At 44.7% G+C, this 16,221-nt stretch overlaps 1 protein-coding gene across 2 annotated transcripts; it reads right to left on the bottom strand.

Annotated features, from left to right (window-relative positions):
• Positions 1 to 8,696: 8,696 nt before the first annotated feature.
• On the bottom strand, positions 8,697 to 14,776 carry BBS10 (Bardet-Biedl syndrome 10). Of its 2 annotated transcripts, none has more exons than XM_073327713.1 (2): positions 14,371 to 14,776; positions 8,697 to 12,329 (listed from the first exon to the last, which is right to left on the bottom strand). In XM_073327713.1, the coding sequence occupies exons 1-2, from the start codon at positions 14,403 to 14,405 to the stop codon at positions 10,277 to 10,279; spliced, it is 2,088 nt and encodes a 695-aa protein (XP_073183814.1). In that variant the 5' UTR covers positions 14,406 to 14,776; the 3' UTR covers positions 8,697 to 10,276. The 2 variants fall into 2 exon arrangements, with proteins under 2 accessions (XP_073183814.1, XP_073183813.1); XM_073327712.1 differs by lacking the exon at positions 14,371 to 14,776 and adding an exon at positions 13,719 to 13,940.
• Between the last annotated feature and the right edge of the window lie 1,445 nt (positions 14,777 to 16,221).

Below are 16,221 nucleotides of genomic sequence, written 5' to 3'. Positions count from 1 at the left end.
TTTGTTTTAATTTCCTGTTTCATTTCTCTGGACTGGATTTCTAACAAGGAAGCTCTAAACAGTGACTGATGATCCCCAAACTTCTGGGTAATTTCCAGAGAGACCTCTGCAGACTAGCAGTTTATTCCATCACTGTTTCAAACCTAACATAAGAACTTTGCAATTACTTGCTTGTATATGATTTCCTTAACCATTTTAACTCTCCACTCCTTTTCTTTATAAATAAACCTTTAGATTTTAGTTACTAAAAGATTGGCAGGAGTCTGATTATTGAGTAAGATCTGAGTTAAATACTGACCTGGCTATGTAGCTGTCTCTTGAGATCAGAAGAACTCTTTGTTTGATTAAATTGGTTTTCTATAACCACTCATCATAAAGTCTTGTGTCTGGGTGGTGAAATAAATGCTGGAATGCCTAAGGAAACTGCATTTTTGACTTCATGTTAACCAGTGTGGTGAGACAGACATTTACTTTTGTTACTGGCAAGGTACATCTAACGGTAGAATAACAACCAGTCTAGGGTAAGTCTGCTCTATTTCTCAGCATTTGTCCTGAATCTCGCATCCGCAGCTGTGTGACCCACTGAGGCACAGTGACAGTCTATCATTCTATTTTGTAAATTCTCCCACATAACTTTTGTATACAAAGACAGGATATTTACACCTGACATCAGCTTTGTCAACTTCTTAATTAGCCTTAATGCTTTAACCATGATAAAAAAAGTATAATCTAAATCATTTTATCTTGTGGGGCAAATGATGGGTAATGAGCTAATCCCAAACTTCTCCAAGTGCCAGGAATCTAACTACTCTCTTATCCAGCGATCAGATCCTTCATACTCAACAGTACAATTTTGCTTTATCTTTACAAAAATCTGTGGTACACAAACTGAAAATGTGACAACAGCGTAAAATAAATTGAATGTCAACATAAATAACACCAGGGGACAGAGTCCTGATTGTATTACTCATTTTCATATTTAATAAAAACTCAAACTTTAAAATGCAAATGGTTTATTCTGTGGAAGCTTCAGAGTGCTGCAGATCATTAATGAAGATATTGAACAAAACTGGCCCCAGGACCGACTCTTGGGGCACTCCGCTAGATACTGGCTGCCAACTAGACATGGAGCCATTGATCACTACCCATTGAACCCGACAATCTAGCCAACTTTCTACACACCTTATAGTGCATCCATCCAGCCCATACTTCTTTAACTTGCTGACAAGAATACTGTGGGAGACCGTATCAAAAGCTTTGCTAAAGTCGAGGAATAACACATCCACTGCTTTCCCTTCATCCACAGAACCAGTTATCTCATCATAGAAGGCAATTAGGTTAGTCAGGCATGACTTTCCCTTGGTGAATCCATGCTGACTGTTCCTGATCACTTTCCTCTCGTCTAAGTGCTTCAGAATTGATTCCTTGAGAACATGCTCCATGATTTTTCCGAGGACTGAGGTGAGGCTGACCGGCCTGTAGTTCCCAGGATCATCCTTCTTCCCTTTTTTAAAGATGGGCACTACATTAGCCTTTTTCCAATCTTCCGGGACTTCCCCCGATCACCATGAGTTTTCAAAGATAATGGCCAATGGCTCTGCAATCACATCCGCCAATTCCTTTAGCACTCTCGGATGCAACGCATCCAGCCCCATGGACTTGTGCACGTCCAGTTTTTCTAAATAGTCCCGAACCACTTCTTCCTTCACAGAGGGCTGGCCACCTCCTCCCCATGCTGTGCTGCCCAGTGCAGTAGTCTGGGAGCTGACCTTGTTCGTGAAGACAGAGGCAAAAAAAGCATTGAGTACGTTAGCTCATGACGGGCACTGCTCAAAATGGAGAATCGCATGCTGGGCCTTGTAATCACTTCATTAAACATGAAGGTAGCCTTTGGGCACATTTTAAAACAACAAGCTTCACTATAGTCACTTTTTTTTTTTTAAGAGCAAGAAGTTCATCTTTATCACCACAATATGTTTAAGCAACTTTTTTTTGCTTCAGTTTAACTCTTTTTCTCAAATTTCCTAAAGTTCAAGGTACTGTACCAACTTAATTTTTGCTCAAAATTCACATGCTGTAAAACAAACTTTTACAAAACCCCAAATTAATAGAAATGTTGGCAAGATTTTTTTAATTCCAATGGAAATTTGTATTTAAATAAAGTTTTCTACTGTATTTGCAAACAAAATATGGCAGTAGAAGGACCTGAAAGTGAAAATGACTTCAATCAATTATTACTGAATGTACTGAGAAAAATGCAAAAGGGAAACAAACAGCACAAAAAATGAAGAAACCTGATATTCAGTTTCAATAATGTAAGTAGTTATTGATGAGAGAGAAAAGTATTTGTTTACTACATATGATTTTAAAGAGAGTGGTCACTTTGGATAGGCTATTACCAGCAGGAGAGTGAGTTTGTGTGTGGGGGAGGCGGAGGGTGAGAAAACCTGGATTTGTGCTGGAAATGGCCCAACTTGATGATCACTTTAGATAAGCTATTACCAGCAGGAGAGTGGGGTGGGAGGAGGTATTGTTTCATGGTGTCTGTGTATATAATGTCTTCTGCAATTTCCACAGTATGCATCCGATGAAGTGAGCTGTAGCTCACTGTCATAAATATAAAGGGAAGGGTAAACCCCTTTGAAATCCCTCCTGGCCAGGGGAAAGCTCCTCTCACCTGTAAAGGGTTAAGAAGCTAAAGGTAACCTCGCTGGCACCTGACCAAAATGACCAATGAGGAGACAAGATACTTTCAAAAGCTGGGAGGAGGGAGAGAAACAAAGGGTCTGTGTCTGTCTGTAGTCGTCTTGGCCGGGGATAGACCAGGCATGGAGTCTTAGAACTTTTAGTAAGTAATCTAGCTAGGTATGTGTTAGATTATGATTTCTTTAAATGGCTGAGAAAAGAATTGTGCTGAATAGAATAACTATTTCTGTCTGTGTATCTTTTTTGTAACTTAAGGTTTTGCCTAGAGGGGTTCTCTGTGTTTTTGAATCTAATTACCCTGTAAGATATCTACCATCCTGATTTTACAGGGGGGATTTCTTTATTTCTATTTACTTCTATTTTTTATTAGAAGTCTTCTTGTAAAAAACTGAATGCTTTTTCATTGTTCTCAGATCCAAGGGTTTGGGTCTGTGGTCACCTATGCAAATTGGTGAGGCTTTTTATCCAACATTTCCCAGGAAAGGGGGGGTGCAAGTGTTGGGAGGATTGTTCATTGTTCTTAAGATCCAAGGGTCTGGGTCTGTAGTCACCTAGGCAAATTGGTGAGGCTTTTTACCAAACCTTGTCCAGGAAGTGGGGTGCAGGGTTTTGGGAAGTATTTTGGGGGGAAAGACGCGTCCAAACAGCTCTTCCCCAGTAACCAGTATTAGTTTGGTGGTGGTAGCGGCCAGTCCAAGGACAACGGGGGGAATATTTTGTACCTTGGGGAAGTTTTGACCTAAGCTGGTAAAGATAAGCTTAGGAGGTTTTTTTCATGCAGGTCCCCACATCTGTACCCTAGAGTTCAGAGTGGGGGAGGAACCTTGACACTCACGAAAGCTCATGCTCAAATAAATTGGTTAGTCTCTAAGGTGCCACAAGTACTCCTTTTCTTTTTATGATTTTTAAGTTTCCCATATTACTTCAATTTAATAATTGATTATAAAATCCCTGTTGATATTAGTATTAATACCTAATAGTATTACTAGGGATGCAAATATGATCGCTTTTCCCAGCTGCAGCTGCCCATTTACTCAGTATTCTCCTTCCTCCATGCATCACTATCCTGTTGGGATCCAGGAAGTGGGTGGGCGGAAGCCCGCCCAGTGCTAAAGGACCTCCCCCTAGCCCAAGGGGAGAATCCACAGGTCCGGAATTCCAAATAATTATGGGGGACAACTAAGGAGATAACAGGAATGGTAGTGAGGTCACAGGGCTAAATGAAGGGAACCTGACGGGGACACTAGCAGAGAACCCCAGACAGTGCCCACTGCTCCTCGAAGGCGTCAAGGAAGCCAGTGAATGCCGCCCAGAGGAACTCTGCCCAGATGCATGAATGGACGGAGGAGCGGAAATAGCCCCTACAGTCGCAGGAATCCCCGTTGGCCAACCTCCTCTCCCTGGTTTTGTAGATTGCCATTTTGGCCAGGGCTAGGAGGAGGTTGACAAGGAGTTCCCGCGACTTAGTGGGGCCACGGATAGGGAATGCGTAGATGAATAGGTAAGGGGGAAAGTGCAACCAGAAACATAAGAATATATTCAAGAGGAACCGGAATAGGGGCTGCAACCTGGCATACTCCAGGTATAGATGCGCCAGGGTCTCCTTCATGCCACAGAAAGGGCAGGTGTCTGGGAGGGGAGTGAACCACGCCAAGTACACACCTCTGCTCATGGCTCTGTGAAGGAGCCGTCAGCTGATGTCCCTAGTGGGCCTCAGCACCAGGGTGGAATACAGGCTGGCCCACCAGGGCTCCTCACCCTCCAGAGGTGACAGGAGGTCCCGCCATTTTGTGTCAAGGCAGGAGGGTGAGGATCTGAAGAGTGCAGAGCACGAGCGGGTACAGATGTTTTCTTGGCACGGTCTGGAACCAAACCGGCTGCAACTCGTGCAGCTGGCTCACGGTAAAGGGGCATGATGGTCAGGAAGGTCCACAGGGCAGGGGCCCATTGAAAAGGTCCAGAGGGGCTGGGGTGGAGGGTGGGCAGGCAGGGTGTACCCTCTCGCAGGACCCAGTCAAGGAAAACCCGAGCAGTGGGAGATAAAGCGGCCCTCACCTCCTGAAGTACGTGCCGGGTCAGTACTAGGCCTGGAGAGCCCTATGTGCCAAGCGAGTGTCAGGGGATCCAGCCAGTCTCCCCAGTCATAGTGCAGGAGGTCTCCAACTCTGGTGACTTCCGCCAGGACCAACCTCTGGCGCACCAAGGGGGACTCCACCACCTGCACACAGAGCTGGGGGTTCTGTAGCAGGGGCTCCACGAGGAGATCCACTCCCTCGGTGGCCGCCACGGACCTAGTCCATGCATCACTATGGTAGACCGTTAAAAAAACAGGTAGATTAAGCCATCAAGTTAAGACTAATCTTCAAGTAAGTCTTAGGATGAGAAACTTATAGAAAACTGACAATCACCACAGTTTGAAAAGATGTTTAGTAGATGTTTAGGAGTTTAGTTGTACAGCCTCTCTTCTGCACTCAGCCTATTTTTATAGTGACACAAGAACATGAGCCAGAACAGCTAAAAATATTGGAAGCCATGAATACCATGTAAACAAGCTGACAGATCAAATGTTGGTCAGTCATAATGTGGATTTACTTCCTACTATTGCTACTGTGATCAAAATGATTAGATAAAGAATATAAATTCTAGATTTCATATCCAGTCAGACAGTCCTTTACAGGAATATACTACAGTGGCCTAGAGTCTACTGTTGGATGTCTTAACAGTGAAAATATTGATGTGAAATGGATTATAAGAATATGGTAGACAGAAAAAAATTAGGGAAAATATATACAAAAATGGAACATAGTGTTTAAAATCATATTTAATTCAACTCCTTGTGAAGGTCAATAAATTACAGAGACATTTTGACTTTTTAAACAACTATTAAAGCTAGTTCTTTAGCTTTCCAAAGTTTTGATGGCACATACCACAGGTAACTTGCCAGGGAAACCAAAATTCACATTTAATTTGCATAAATATTTAAATGTGAAAAATGAGGTGAAATTCACCATTGGGCAGATTTGCACAAGACCCTCCACAATATGGTGCACAGGGCCAGAATCAATTTAACCCTAAATGCATACTATTACATTTGCTTGCATTTGAAACCTGCCTGATAAATTAACAGAAATTGCTTTACTGAGTTCAACAGCAATACAAACCTGCAGTGATCTGCTTTTTCTTCCCTCTTTGTTATAGGAAGAAGTATTTGTTCTTACACTGAGCTTTGGGCATCCAGACTTGACCAGAACACGTCGTCACATAAGATTTTTGCCTCAGTTGCCCAAAATGCCTTACCAAGCCCTAATTGGCAATCTGCAGAAAAACCTCAAAAAGGGTTTTAAATTCACCAAAATTTTAAATTGCTTAATTGAATATAAAATGAGTGGTGGTAGTGTCAGGACCCTTTGGCATGCTTAGAATAGTAATTAGTTTTAAGAATAAAGCTTTAATTAAATAAAAATTAAGAATAATTTAAATTAGAAAATACAGTGATGGCAGCTATAGTATAGGATTACGTAATGTAAAGTGGGAAATCCCATAGGAATGCATGGGAGCCCACAGAAATGAATAGGGATGATGCAATCAAGGCAAAGTATTGCATCACTTCCTGTGGGGAATGACTCAGCAAAACCCCATAGGAATACACGATAGCCCATAGAAACCAATGGGACGTCCAGACACGAAGTAGCTAGGGCTCATCCAAAGATCAGTTGAAAAACCTCATAAGAATGCATTGAGCCCGTAAAAGTCTGTGGAACAGAGGAGGAGTTTTTGGCAAGTAACTAATTAGCATATGCTAACCAGTAATTAACATATGCTAATAACTGGAAGCTGATTGGCTAAGCTTGAGTGCCACATGTCAATACACATGACAAATTAGCATATGCAAATCCCTGAAGGCTGATTGACTGAATTACAATAATAAAGTAATAGCTAATGAGCTGAACTCATATATAAAGGCAGCAGCCGGCAGGCTAAAGCTCTGGACCAGGACCAGCAAGAGACTGGAGCTCTGCCAGACACCTGCAATGAAGAAAAGTGCTTAAAGAACAGCGGCTGCAGCATCAGCAGAACCCAGCAAGGGAGAGGCTGCTTGAAAGGCAGTTACAGCAGCAGCCCACCCAGAATTCCAGGGTGGCCCCTGGCAATGGCCATTTCTGCCACCCGGCCAGCGGGAGGCTTCCGCAGCAGCCCAACAGCAGCAACCAACAGGCTTCTGTCTTTCCTGCGTGAGGTACTGCTTTCACCTAAGCGAAGCAGTCAGCAGGCGACCCAGCGGCCAGTGACAATGGGCAATAGCTATCAGTGCTCCCTAAATTTTGACAAAGCGAAGGACTTTTAGACAGTCTCAGAGGGACTCTTAAGAGGCCTCTAAGTCAAAATCTTTTTCGATTAAACATCCTTGAGCGTATGTGTTTTAAGTATAAATAAAGTTGGATACCTGTGGTTTGAGTGAGATCTCCCAACCCATTTGGTACCTGCCACGCCAACATGTACTAGATGTTTAATTTTAAGTGATTAATATTAGGGCTATCAATTAATCGCAGTTAACTCACACGATTAACTCAAAAAATTAACTGCGATTAAAAAAATTAATCGCACTGTTAAACGATAGAATACCAATTGAAATTTATTAAATATTTTGGGATGTTTTTCTACATTTTCAAATATATTGATTTCTATTACAACACAGAATACAAAGTGTACAGTGCTCACTTTATATTATTTTTTATTACAAATATTTGCACTGTAAAAATGATAAAAATACTATTTTTAATTCACCTCACAGAAGTACTGAAGTGCAATCTCTTTACCGTGAAAGTGTAACTTATAAATGTAGATTTTTTTGTTACATAACTGCACTCAAAAACAAAACAATGTAAAACTTTAGAGCCTACAAGTCCACTCAGTCCTACTTCTTGTTCAGCCAATTGCTAAGACAAACAATTTGCTCTACATTTACGGGAGATACTGCTGCCTGCTTCTTATTTACAATGTCACCTGAAAGTGAGAACAGGCATTCGCATGGCACTTTTGTAGCCGGTGTTGCAAGATATTTACAGGCCAGATATGCTAAATATTCATATGCCCCTACATGCTTCGGCCACCATTCCAGAGGACATGCTTCCATGCTGATGATGCTTGTTAAAAAAAATGCATTAATATGTGACTGAACTCCTTGGGGGAGAATTGTATGTCTCCTGTTCTGTTTTACCCACATTCTGCCATGTACTTCATGTCATAGCAGTCTCGGATGATGACCCAGCATGTTCATTTTAAGAACACTTTTACAGATTTGACAAAACGCAAAAAAGGTACCAATGTGAGATTTCTAAGGATAGATACAGCACTTGACCCAGGGTTTAAAAATCTGAAGTGCCTTCCAAAATCTGAGAGGGACGAGGTGTGGAGTATGGTTTCAGATACCTTAAAAGAGCAACACGCTGATGCAGAAACTACAGAACCCAAACCACCAAAAAAGAAAATCAGCCTTCCACTGGTGGCATCTGACTCAGTTGATGAAAATGAACATGCATCGGTCAGCTCTGCTTTGGATAGTTATCGAGCAAACCTGTCATCAGCATGGATATGTCTTCTGGAATGGTGGCTGAAGCATGAAGGGACATATGAATCTTTAGCACAACAGGCACATAAATATCTTGTGATGCCAGCTACAACAGTGCCATGTGGAAGCCTGTTTTCACTTTCAGGTGACACTGTAAACAAGACGCGGGCAGCATTATCTCCTGCAAATTGTAACCAAACTTGTTTGAGCAATTGGCTGAACAAGAAGTAGGACTGAGTGGACTTGTAGGCTCTAAAATGTTACATTGTTTTATTTTTGAATGCAGGGGTTTTTTTTGCACATAATTCTATATTTGTAAGATCGACTTTCATTATAAAAAGATTGCACTAAAGTACTTGTATTAGGTTTTAATCAAAATAAATATAAAATGAGCACTGTACACTTTGTATTCTGTGTTCTAATTGAAATCAATATATTTGAAAATGTAGAAAACATCCAAAAATATTTAAATAAATGGTATTTATTATTGTTTAATCGCATGATTAATTTGTTTAATCTCTTGACAGCCCTAATTGGTATATGTAATAATATTGTTATAAGGTATAGAGTACTAAGTGAATGATCGTATTGTTATATGTGATAGTTAATTGAAACTGTAATGGTAGGGCTGTGTCTTTATTTGCCACGCCGCTTCATGTTTATACTGTAACTCTATTACAGTAACTTCTCGCTTAACGTTGTAGTTATGTTCCTGAAAAATGTGACTTTAAGCGAAACGATGTTAAGCAAATCCAATTTCCCCATAAGAATTAATGTAAATGAGGGGGTTAGGTTCCAGGGAAATTTTTTTCACCAGACAATTTTTTATATATATACACACACACATACACACACACACACTATAAGTTTTAAACAACTTAATACTGCTACACTGCAATGATGATTGTGAAGCTTGGTGGAGGTGGAGAAGTCAGAAGGTGGGATCTTTCCCAGGGAATGCCTTACCGCTAAATGATGAACTTGCAATCAGCTGAGCACTCAAGGGTCAACCCATTGTTGTTAACGTAGCCTCACACTCTACAAGGCAGCACGAATGGAGGGAGGGGAGACAGCATGGCAGACAGAGACACACACTCTGTGTGTATGTAACACAGAGAGAGAGAGAGAGAGAGAGAGAGAGAGAGATTTGCATTGCCCCTTTACGTACGCTGACCCCGCTCTAAGTACACTGCCTTTTTAAAGTAGATCAGCAAGTTGAGACAGAAGCTGCTGCCAGGAAGCTCCCTCGGTCCTGAGCCTTGTTGTGTCGTTCCCCGCCCCGCTCTATGGAAATGGGATAAGCGGGGTACAGGATCGGGGGGAGGGGGACATCCTGACATTAGCCCCCCCCACACGGCAAGCAGAAAGCAGCTCCAAGGCAGAGGGCAGGAGCAGCATATGTCAGTGGGACAGCAGGAAGGACAGCTGAACTGCAATTGATAGCCTGCTGGGTGGCTGCTGCACAGGGAACTTAGGGGTGTGGGGGAGCTGATAGGGAGGGTGCCAGTCCACCCTGGTTCCAAGCCCCCACCAGCTAGCTCCAAGGGGCTGCTCTTCCTGCAAACAGTGGACAAAGCAGGCGTCTGCCAAATGAGGTTATAAGGGAGCATTGTGCAACTTTAAACTAGTATGTTCTCTAATTGATCAGCAACATAATGAAACAACATTAACCAGAACGACTTTAAGTGAGGAGTTACTGTACCTCTATCTCTACTCTTTTACTGTAACTATTCACTTTTAAATAAATATTTTTGTTTTCGAATACTTTGTTTGTTGTCTAATCTTGGAGGGCTGTATCCCTGTCCTTCAAAGGAAAGTTAGCTAGCTGCTACTTTCCCAGGAAAATCACTTACGGTAGGCCACAACCTTTCATACCGAAATAGATAAATTGGAAATAAAGGTTTTAAATTAAAAGCAGTGTTTCTAAAGTAACATCATTGGCTTAATATAATTGAACCAAAATCTTCTGGTAACAACATAGGAGAAACAAAAACATTGTTTTCACAAATCTTCTTCTGAATCATTAACCTCACTCTTTTGAGGTAGTCTCCTAATACCAATTATTAAATCAATAGTGAGAAGGTTTGTAACACAATGAAGAACAGAAGCTACTAACTGATATTTACAATACACTGATTCTAGACCTTGGTGATGCACGGGCAGCTGCTGATTAGTTTGAAGTGCACTAATGGCTTTGAAATAGACCTGAGTAAAACCGTTCTCTTTTGTTGTCTTGTAAAGGATTTTTGGAATGCTTAGCAATGCATCAGCAATTACAGTAGAAATAACAGCTATTTTTGGTTGTTGACATTGTTTTGCATAGGAATGGAGATAATAATGTAACAGGATCTCAAAGTTACCTCCAACTGGCAAAACTGACCCTGCCTGTATGACCAAGTTGGTGTAACTTTGGACTGTGTGTTTATAACTCTTCTCATACTTAAACGGAACTATACGATTGCCTGGTTTCCAGTACTCCTTAGCAGCGTTCAGCTGTTCGGACACAACTGATGTACTGGTGTTTTCTATAGCTGTCATAGCATCATTACAAATCCTGTGGTTGTTGACAACTGGCTCACTCTTATTCTTTACCCACATTTCACTTGGATGCTTGCATTTCAGTGGCGGTTTCTGTAACTCTCTTCCAGAACTACCTCTGTCAATCAGAGCTGAAAACGTAAGATCACTCTCTAATTCTACAATGGGCATGGCTAGAACTGAGGATTTTTGTAAGTCTGTTTGATTACATGATGGATTTTCACCTACCCATGAAGAAGAGTCTATAAACTGTTTTTCTGTTTCAGCCATAGATGTTTTTAGTTGTTGGTCATTGACCTTTTCCCTATTACAAGAAATATTCTCCATTATGAGTTTTTGCGGAGTAGCTGAATGTTGCCAACTACAATGTACAGCTTTTGATGCATTATTTGGGTTTTCAGGTTGTGCTTTACATCTGTAACTCAGATCAACTGCTTTAAATAGTTGCTGTAACATTTTAAATGCTCCATGAAAAGCAGAGGCATGCAGTTCAGTGACACCATGCACTGGTCCACAAAAGATTACACAATGAGGCTGAAAGGCACATGTCCTTGTCAAACCAAGATGAACATATCTCTTGGAGCCAAGTACAAGAGGCCGACAAAATTTTGCCATCATGGTTTCAGTGATCTCACCACGTATATTGTCCCGAGTAGGTATAAAAGGTGAGATACCTGTGGTCTTGCAGAGAAGAGAGATTTCTTCTGATGATAAACACTCTACAATAGATATACCACTTATTTTTGCATAGTAACTAACTATTTCCTGTTGTTTCACACTTGACAATAATACTTTTATATTGTTGTTCTTCAAGTATTTCATTATAGCTTCTGTTCTTTTTGTAATCCAGACTTGGGATGCCTGACACTCAACTTCCGCATTTAAGACAAACTCTAAACCAGAGGCAGAAAGAGCAGAGTGGATCGATTCTGTTACAATTAACATTCTTATGTCCCCGTCTGCTGGACAGTACACAGCAAAATCTCTGTGAAGAACAAGTCCCTCTAAGATCCTGGAATTTGAAACAGGAAGACCTGTTACAGCAGAATGTAATTCTACAAAATATTCATTCACTAAATTCAGCATTTCATTTCTACCATTTTTGAAAGGTATACACCTGTAATAAAAATCACAACTCAATTGGGAAAGAAGCTTCTGATGACTATTTCCTATTCTTCCACAAAAGTAAGCTTCGAATATTGACTCCATTGTGTCCCTATGTATCTCTCCTTCCCAACTAGAAAAAGCAGATAAAAAATGTTTTCTTAGGTCTTGTGACATAATGTGGTCCAATATGTGAGTCTGAAATGTCATAAGAGACTGAGATATTTGCTTCAGACTGTGACAATGTTTTTTATATCTATCTCTCCTTTGAATATCTTCACAAAATGGAGATCCTTGACTTTTATCAAGAATTGCTTGAAGTCCTCTGAGTAATTTGGACAATAGGATGATGAATGTTTTAGCACCATCTCCAGTCATGCTGTGGTGCCTGGAGACACAAGCTACCATCATTCTGGTAGAAAAAGGAAAATAAAGTAAATTAAGGGCGGCTTTTACCAACACATTTTAATTAATAGTTTCAATTTATTAACAAAAGTGTTTCAACTATTCACTTTTCAAAAGATAATACTAGCCACTCATGACTCATGCTCCGTGTCTGTCACTGAGGTCACGGATTCCGCAACTTTCCAGGACTACTGTGACTTCTGAAGCAGCCCATGTAGCTGGCTTGGGAGCCACCTGAGCAACACAGGCAGCCCCTGGGCCAGTCGCACCAGCTGCTGCTGGGGCAGTCTGCCCTCCCCCCACCCCCCACCCCCCCCCAGCAGCAGGAGTTTCGGTGTGGGGGCTGGGTGTGCGGGGCGGTGCTTACCTGGGGAGGCTCCCCGGAAGGGCAACAGGAACGCCCCTCCCTCAGCTCCTAGCTCCACCTACTGCCTCCACCCGCAGGCACTGCCCCTGCAGCTCCCATTGGCTGCGGTTCCCAACCTGTGGGAGCTGCAGAAGCAGGGCTTGGGGCAGAGTGGAAGCAACATGTGGAGCTAGGAGTTGGAGATCGCTGCTTCCAAGGAGCTGAGTAGGGAACCTGCCCCCACCCCACCTCCTGAGGAGTCTCTGGGCCACACTCCCCCCCTCCCCGCCCAAGTATCCGTGGCACACCCACCCAAGTTTTAGTCAGGGGTATATAGTAAATGTCACAGACAGATCATGGGCTATGAATTTTGTTTACTGCCCATGACTTTTACTAAAAATACCTGTGACTAAAACAGAGCCTTACTCATGACCCCCTGCAGGTTCTTCCAAGGTGTCATTTTAACAAATGGAAAGGTTTGCCCAGGGCTTGAAAGATAGGCCAGACCCAGAGGCAGGCACCAGTGACAGCCAAAGGCCACAGCACCCTAGCGAGAAGCCCAAACCCCTCCCTGTCCCCAGGTGCTGCGGAAGGCGAGGGCCCTGGCCTCTGCTGGGGGCAGGGCAGGGGGCTGTATTGCTCCCATCAGCGCCCGGCTCACGGAGGGGAGGATGAAGCTGGGTGGGTGTGAAGGGGTGTAACGCAGCCCCGGAACTGCTGGCAGACGCTGCTGTGCGGTCTCCGCCCAGGGCGAGCAGCTGCCCCTCGTTTCATGGATTTCTTTTCTCACTGCCGCCCGCCTGCTGCGAGGGCACCAGTCGCCACCGCTCTGGCCCCGTGGCCTGGGCCGGAGGAGGGACGTCCCAGAGCTTCACGGACCGGCTGCGGCCCAGGAATCCGGGACCCCCGCACAGGGGCGCTCGGCTCCGAGGCGCTGCAGGCCCGGCCCGCTCACGTCGCGGGCGTTTCGCAGCCACAAGCCACCGAAAGGCGGAGGCGGCGCCGGCCGCCCCGAGAGGGCGCGGGAGGCAGGTACCCGCCCGGCGTTACCTGGCCGTGGGCGGGCCGAGGTGCAGCGCCTCCAGCACTCGCCTCCCGTCCCGCGTGAGCAGCGTCTCTCCCGTGGGGCGCGTCAGGAGCACCTGCCCCCCGCGCGGCCCCACCGCGCCCCGCACCGCGCTCGCCAGCGCCTCGGCCTCCTGCACCAGCCGCCCCAAGTCCAGGGACGCCGCGGACGCCATGGAAACCGCCCGCCGCTGTGGATCTCCGGCGCCGTGACGCCATCACGTTGGAAGGCGGTAACGTGCCCAGTCAAAGGGGAGGGGTGAACCCCCCCCCCCTCCTTTCTGCGGTTCGGGGGGGGCGGAGCACGCGGCCGCCTTTTCTAGTTCGTGCCGCGTCTCCCAGAGGCCGAGCCTCGCTCTGAGCCGAGCCGCTCGTGAGTGGCGCGTGCGGGTCCGAGCGCCTCGGGGGAAGGCGGACCTGGCCCTCCCGCTAGCAGCAGGCGATGCTGGGGCTGGCGTGGGACCCCCCTCCCCCCGTGCAGCACAAAGGCTCACACCTGAGGGCAGCTCTAGAAAGGCCTCTACAAAGAGCGGATGTTGTGGGGCGCGACTTAGTGTTTGAACACTTGGCCTTGGCAACCCAGCGCCGGTATTTCAGAAATCCTGGGCAGTTTCCGTAGCACGATGCTGTTCCTTACCCTCTCGGTGGTGGCTCGGTTCTGTCTCGCTTCATGGCGCTCAGCAGTCCCTTGCGACACAGCCATACGTGAACAGGATAAATGGCGCCTTGTAGACAGGGACCATCATTAATTTCATTCTCCCCAACAGTAGCATTCTTTGCAGGCCTTCCCTCTTATTACAAGGCACAAGACATCCATAGCCTATGCCGGGGTGGGCAAACTGCGGCCTGGGGGCCACATCCAGCCCCTCCAGGCATTTTAATCAGGCCTTCGAGGTACCACTGGGAAGTGGCATCTGGAGCTTCCTCCCTCCAGCCAGGGAGTAGGGTGAGGTCTTTCCCCACTTCGCACAGCTCCCAGAAGCAGCAGCATGTCCCCCCCCCCCCCGGCTCCTACATGGAGAGGCAGCCCTTTCCCCACCCCAAGTGCTGCCCCCGCAGCTCCCATTGGCCAGGAACTGCAGCCAGTGGGAGCCACAGGGGTGGGCCTGTGGACAGGGCAGCACACAGAGCTGCCTGCTGCACCTCCATGTAAGAGCCAGAGGGGGGATATACTGCTATTTTTAAGAGCCGTTTGAGGTAAGTGCTGCCCGAGCCCTGATCCCCCTCCCATCATCCAAACCACTCAGTCCCAGCCCGGAGACCCTCCTGCACCCCTCCCCACGCCTTCTGGAACCTGTACCCCCAGCTGGAGCCATCCCTCACCCAACCCCTAATTTTGTGAGCATGGCCCACCATACAATTTCCATACCCAGATGTAGCCCTCAGGCCAAAAAGTTTGCCCACCCCTGCCCTATGCCCTTCCCAATGAACTTACTGCCAAAACTATTCAGTAGTAGAATTCAACAGCATCTCAAGATAATGGAGCTAAGCAAATTACAAACTACTCAAATGGACACTGTCATAAATATAAAGGAAAGGGTAAACCCCTTTAAAATCGCTCCTGGCCAGAGGAAAAATCTTCTCACCTGTAAAGGGTTAAGAAGCTAAAGGTAACCTCGCTGGCACCTGACCAAAATGACCAATGAGGAGACAAGATACTTTCAAAAGCTGGGAGGAGGGAGAGAAACAAAGGGTCTGTGTCTCTCTGTCGGTATGCTGCTTTGCTGGGGATAGAACAGGAATGGAGTCTTAGACCTTTTAGTAAGTAATCTAGCTAGGTATGTGTTAGATTATGATTTCTTTAAATGGCTGAGAAAAGAAGTGTTCTGAATAGAATGACTATTTCTGTCTGTGTGTCTTTTTTGTAACTTAAGGTTTTGCCTAGAGGGATTCTCTATGTTTTGAATCTAATTACCCTGTAAGGTACCTACCATCCTGATTTTACAGGGGTGATTCCTTTACTCCTATTTACTTCTATTTCTATTAAAAGTCTTCTTGTAAGAAAACTGAATGCTTTTTCATTGTTCTCAGATCCAAGGGTTTGGGTCTGTGGTCACCTATGCAAATTGGTGAGGATTTTTACCAAACCTTTCCCAGGAAGTAGGGTGCAAGGGTTAGGAGGATTTGGGGGGGAAAGACGTGTCCAAACTACGTTTCCCAGTAAACCCAGTTAGAGTTGGGTGGCGGCAGTGGTTATTCCAAGGACAAAAGATAAAATTAATTTGTACCTTGGAAGTTTTAACCTAAGCTGGTAAAAGTAAGCTTAGGAGGTTTTCATGCAGGTCCCCACATCTGTACCCTAGAGTTCAGAGTGGGGGAGGAACCTTGACAGACACAAACTAACAAACATATGATATACACACAGGAACACTCCAATATATGGCTGCAGATCAGAACTACTGTAGGATTGCGGCAGGATATCAATCTACATCTATAGGAGCACAGCTTTTGGTGCAATCTCAACCAAAACAACATAAATTCCTTCTAT

This window comes from Lepidochelys kempii, chromosome 1 (genome assembly GCF_965140265.1).
Source record: "Lepidochelys kempii isolate rLepKem1 chromosome 1, rLepKem1.hap2, whole genome shotgun sequence".
NCBI lineage: Eukaryota > Metazoa > Chordata > Testudines > Cheloniidae > Lepidochelys > Lepidochelys kempii.
This window is presented reverse-complemented; position numbering and strand designations above follow the sequence as displayed.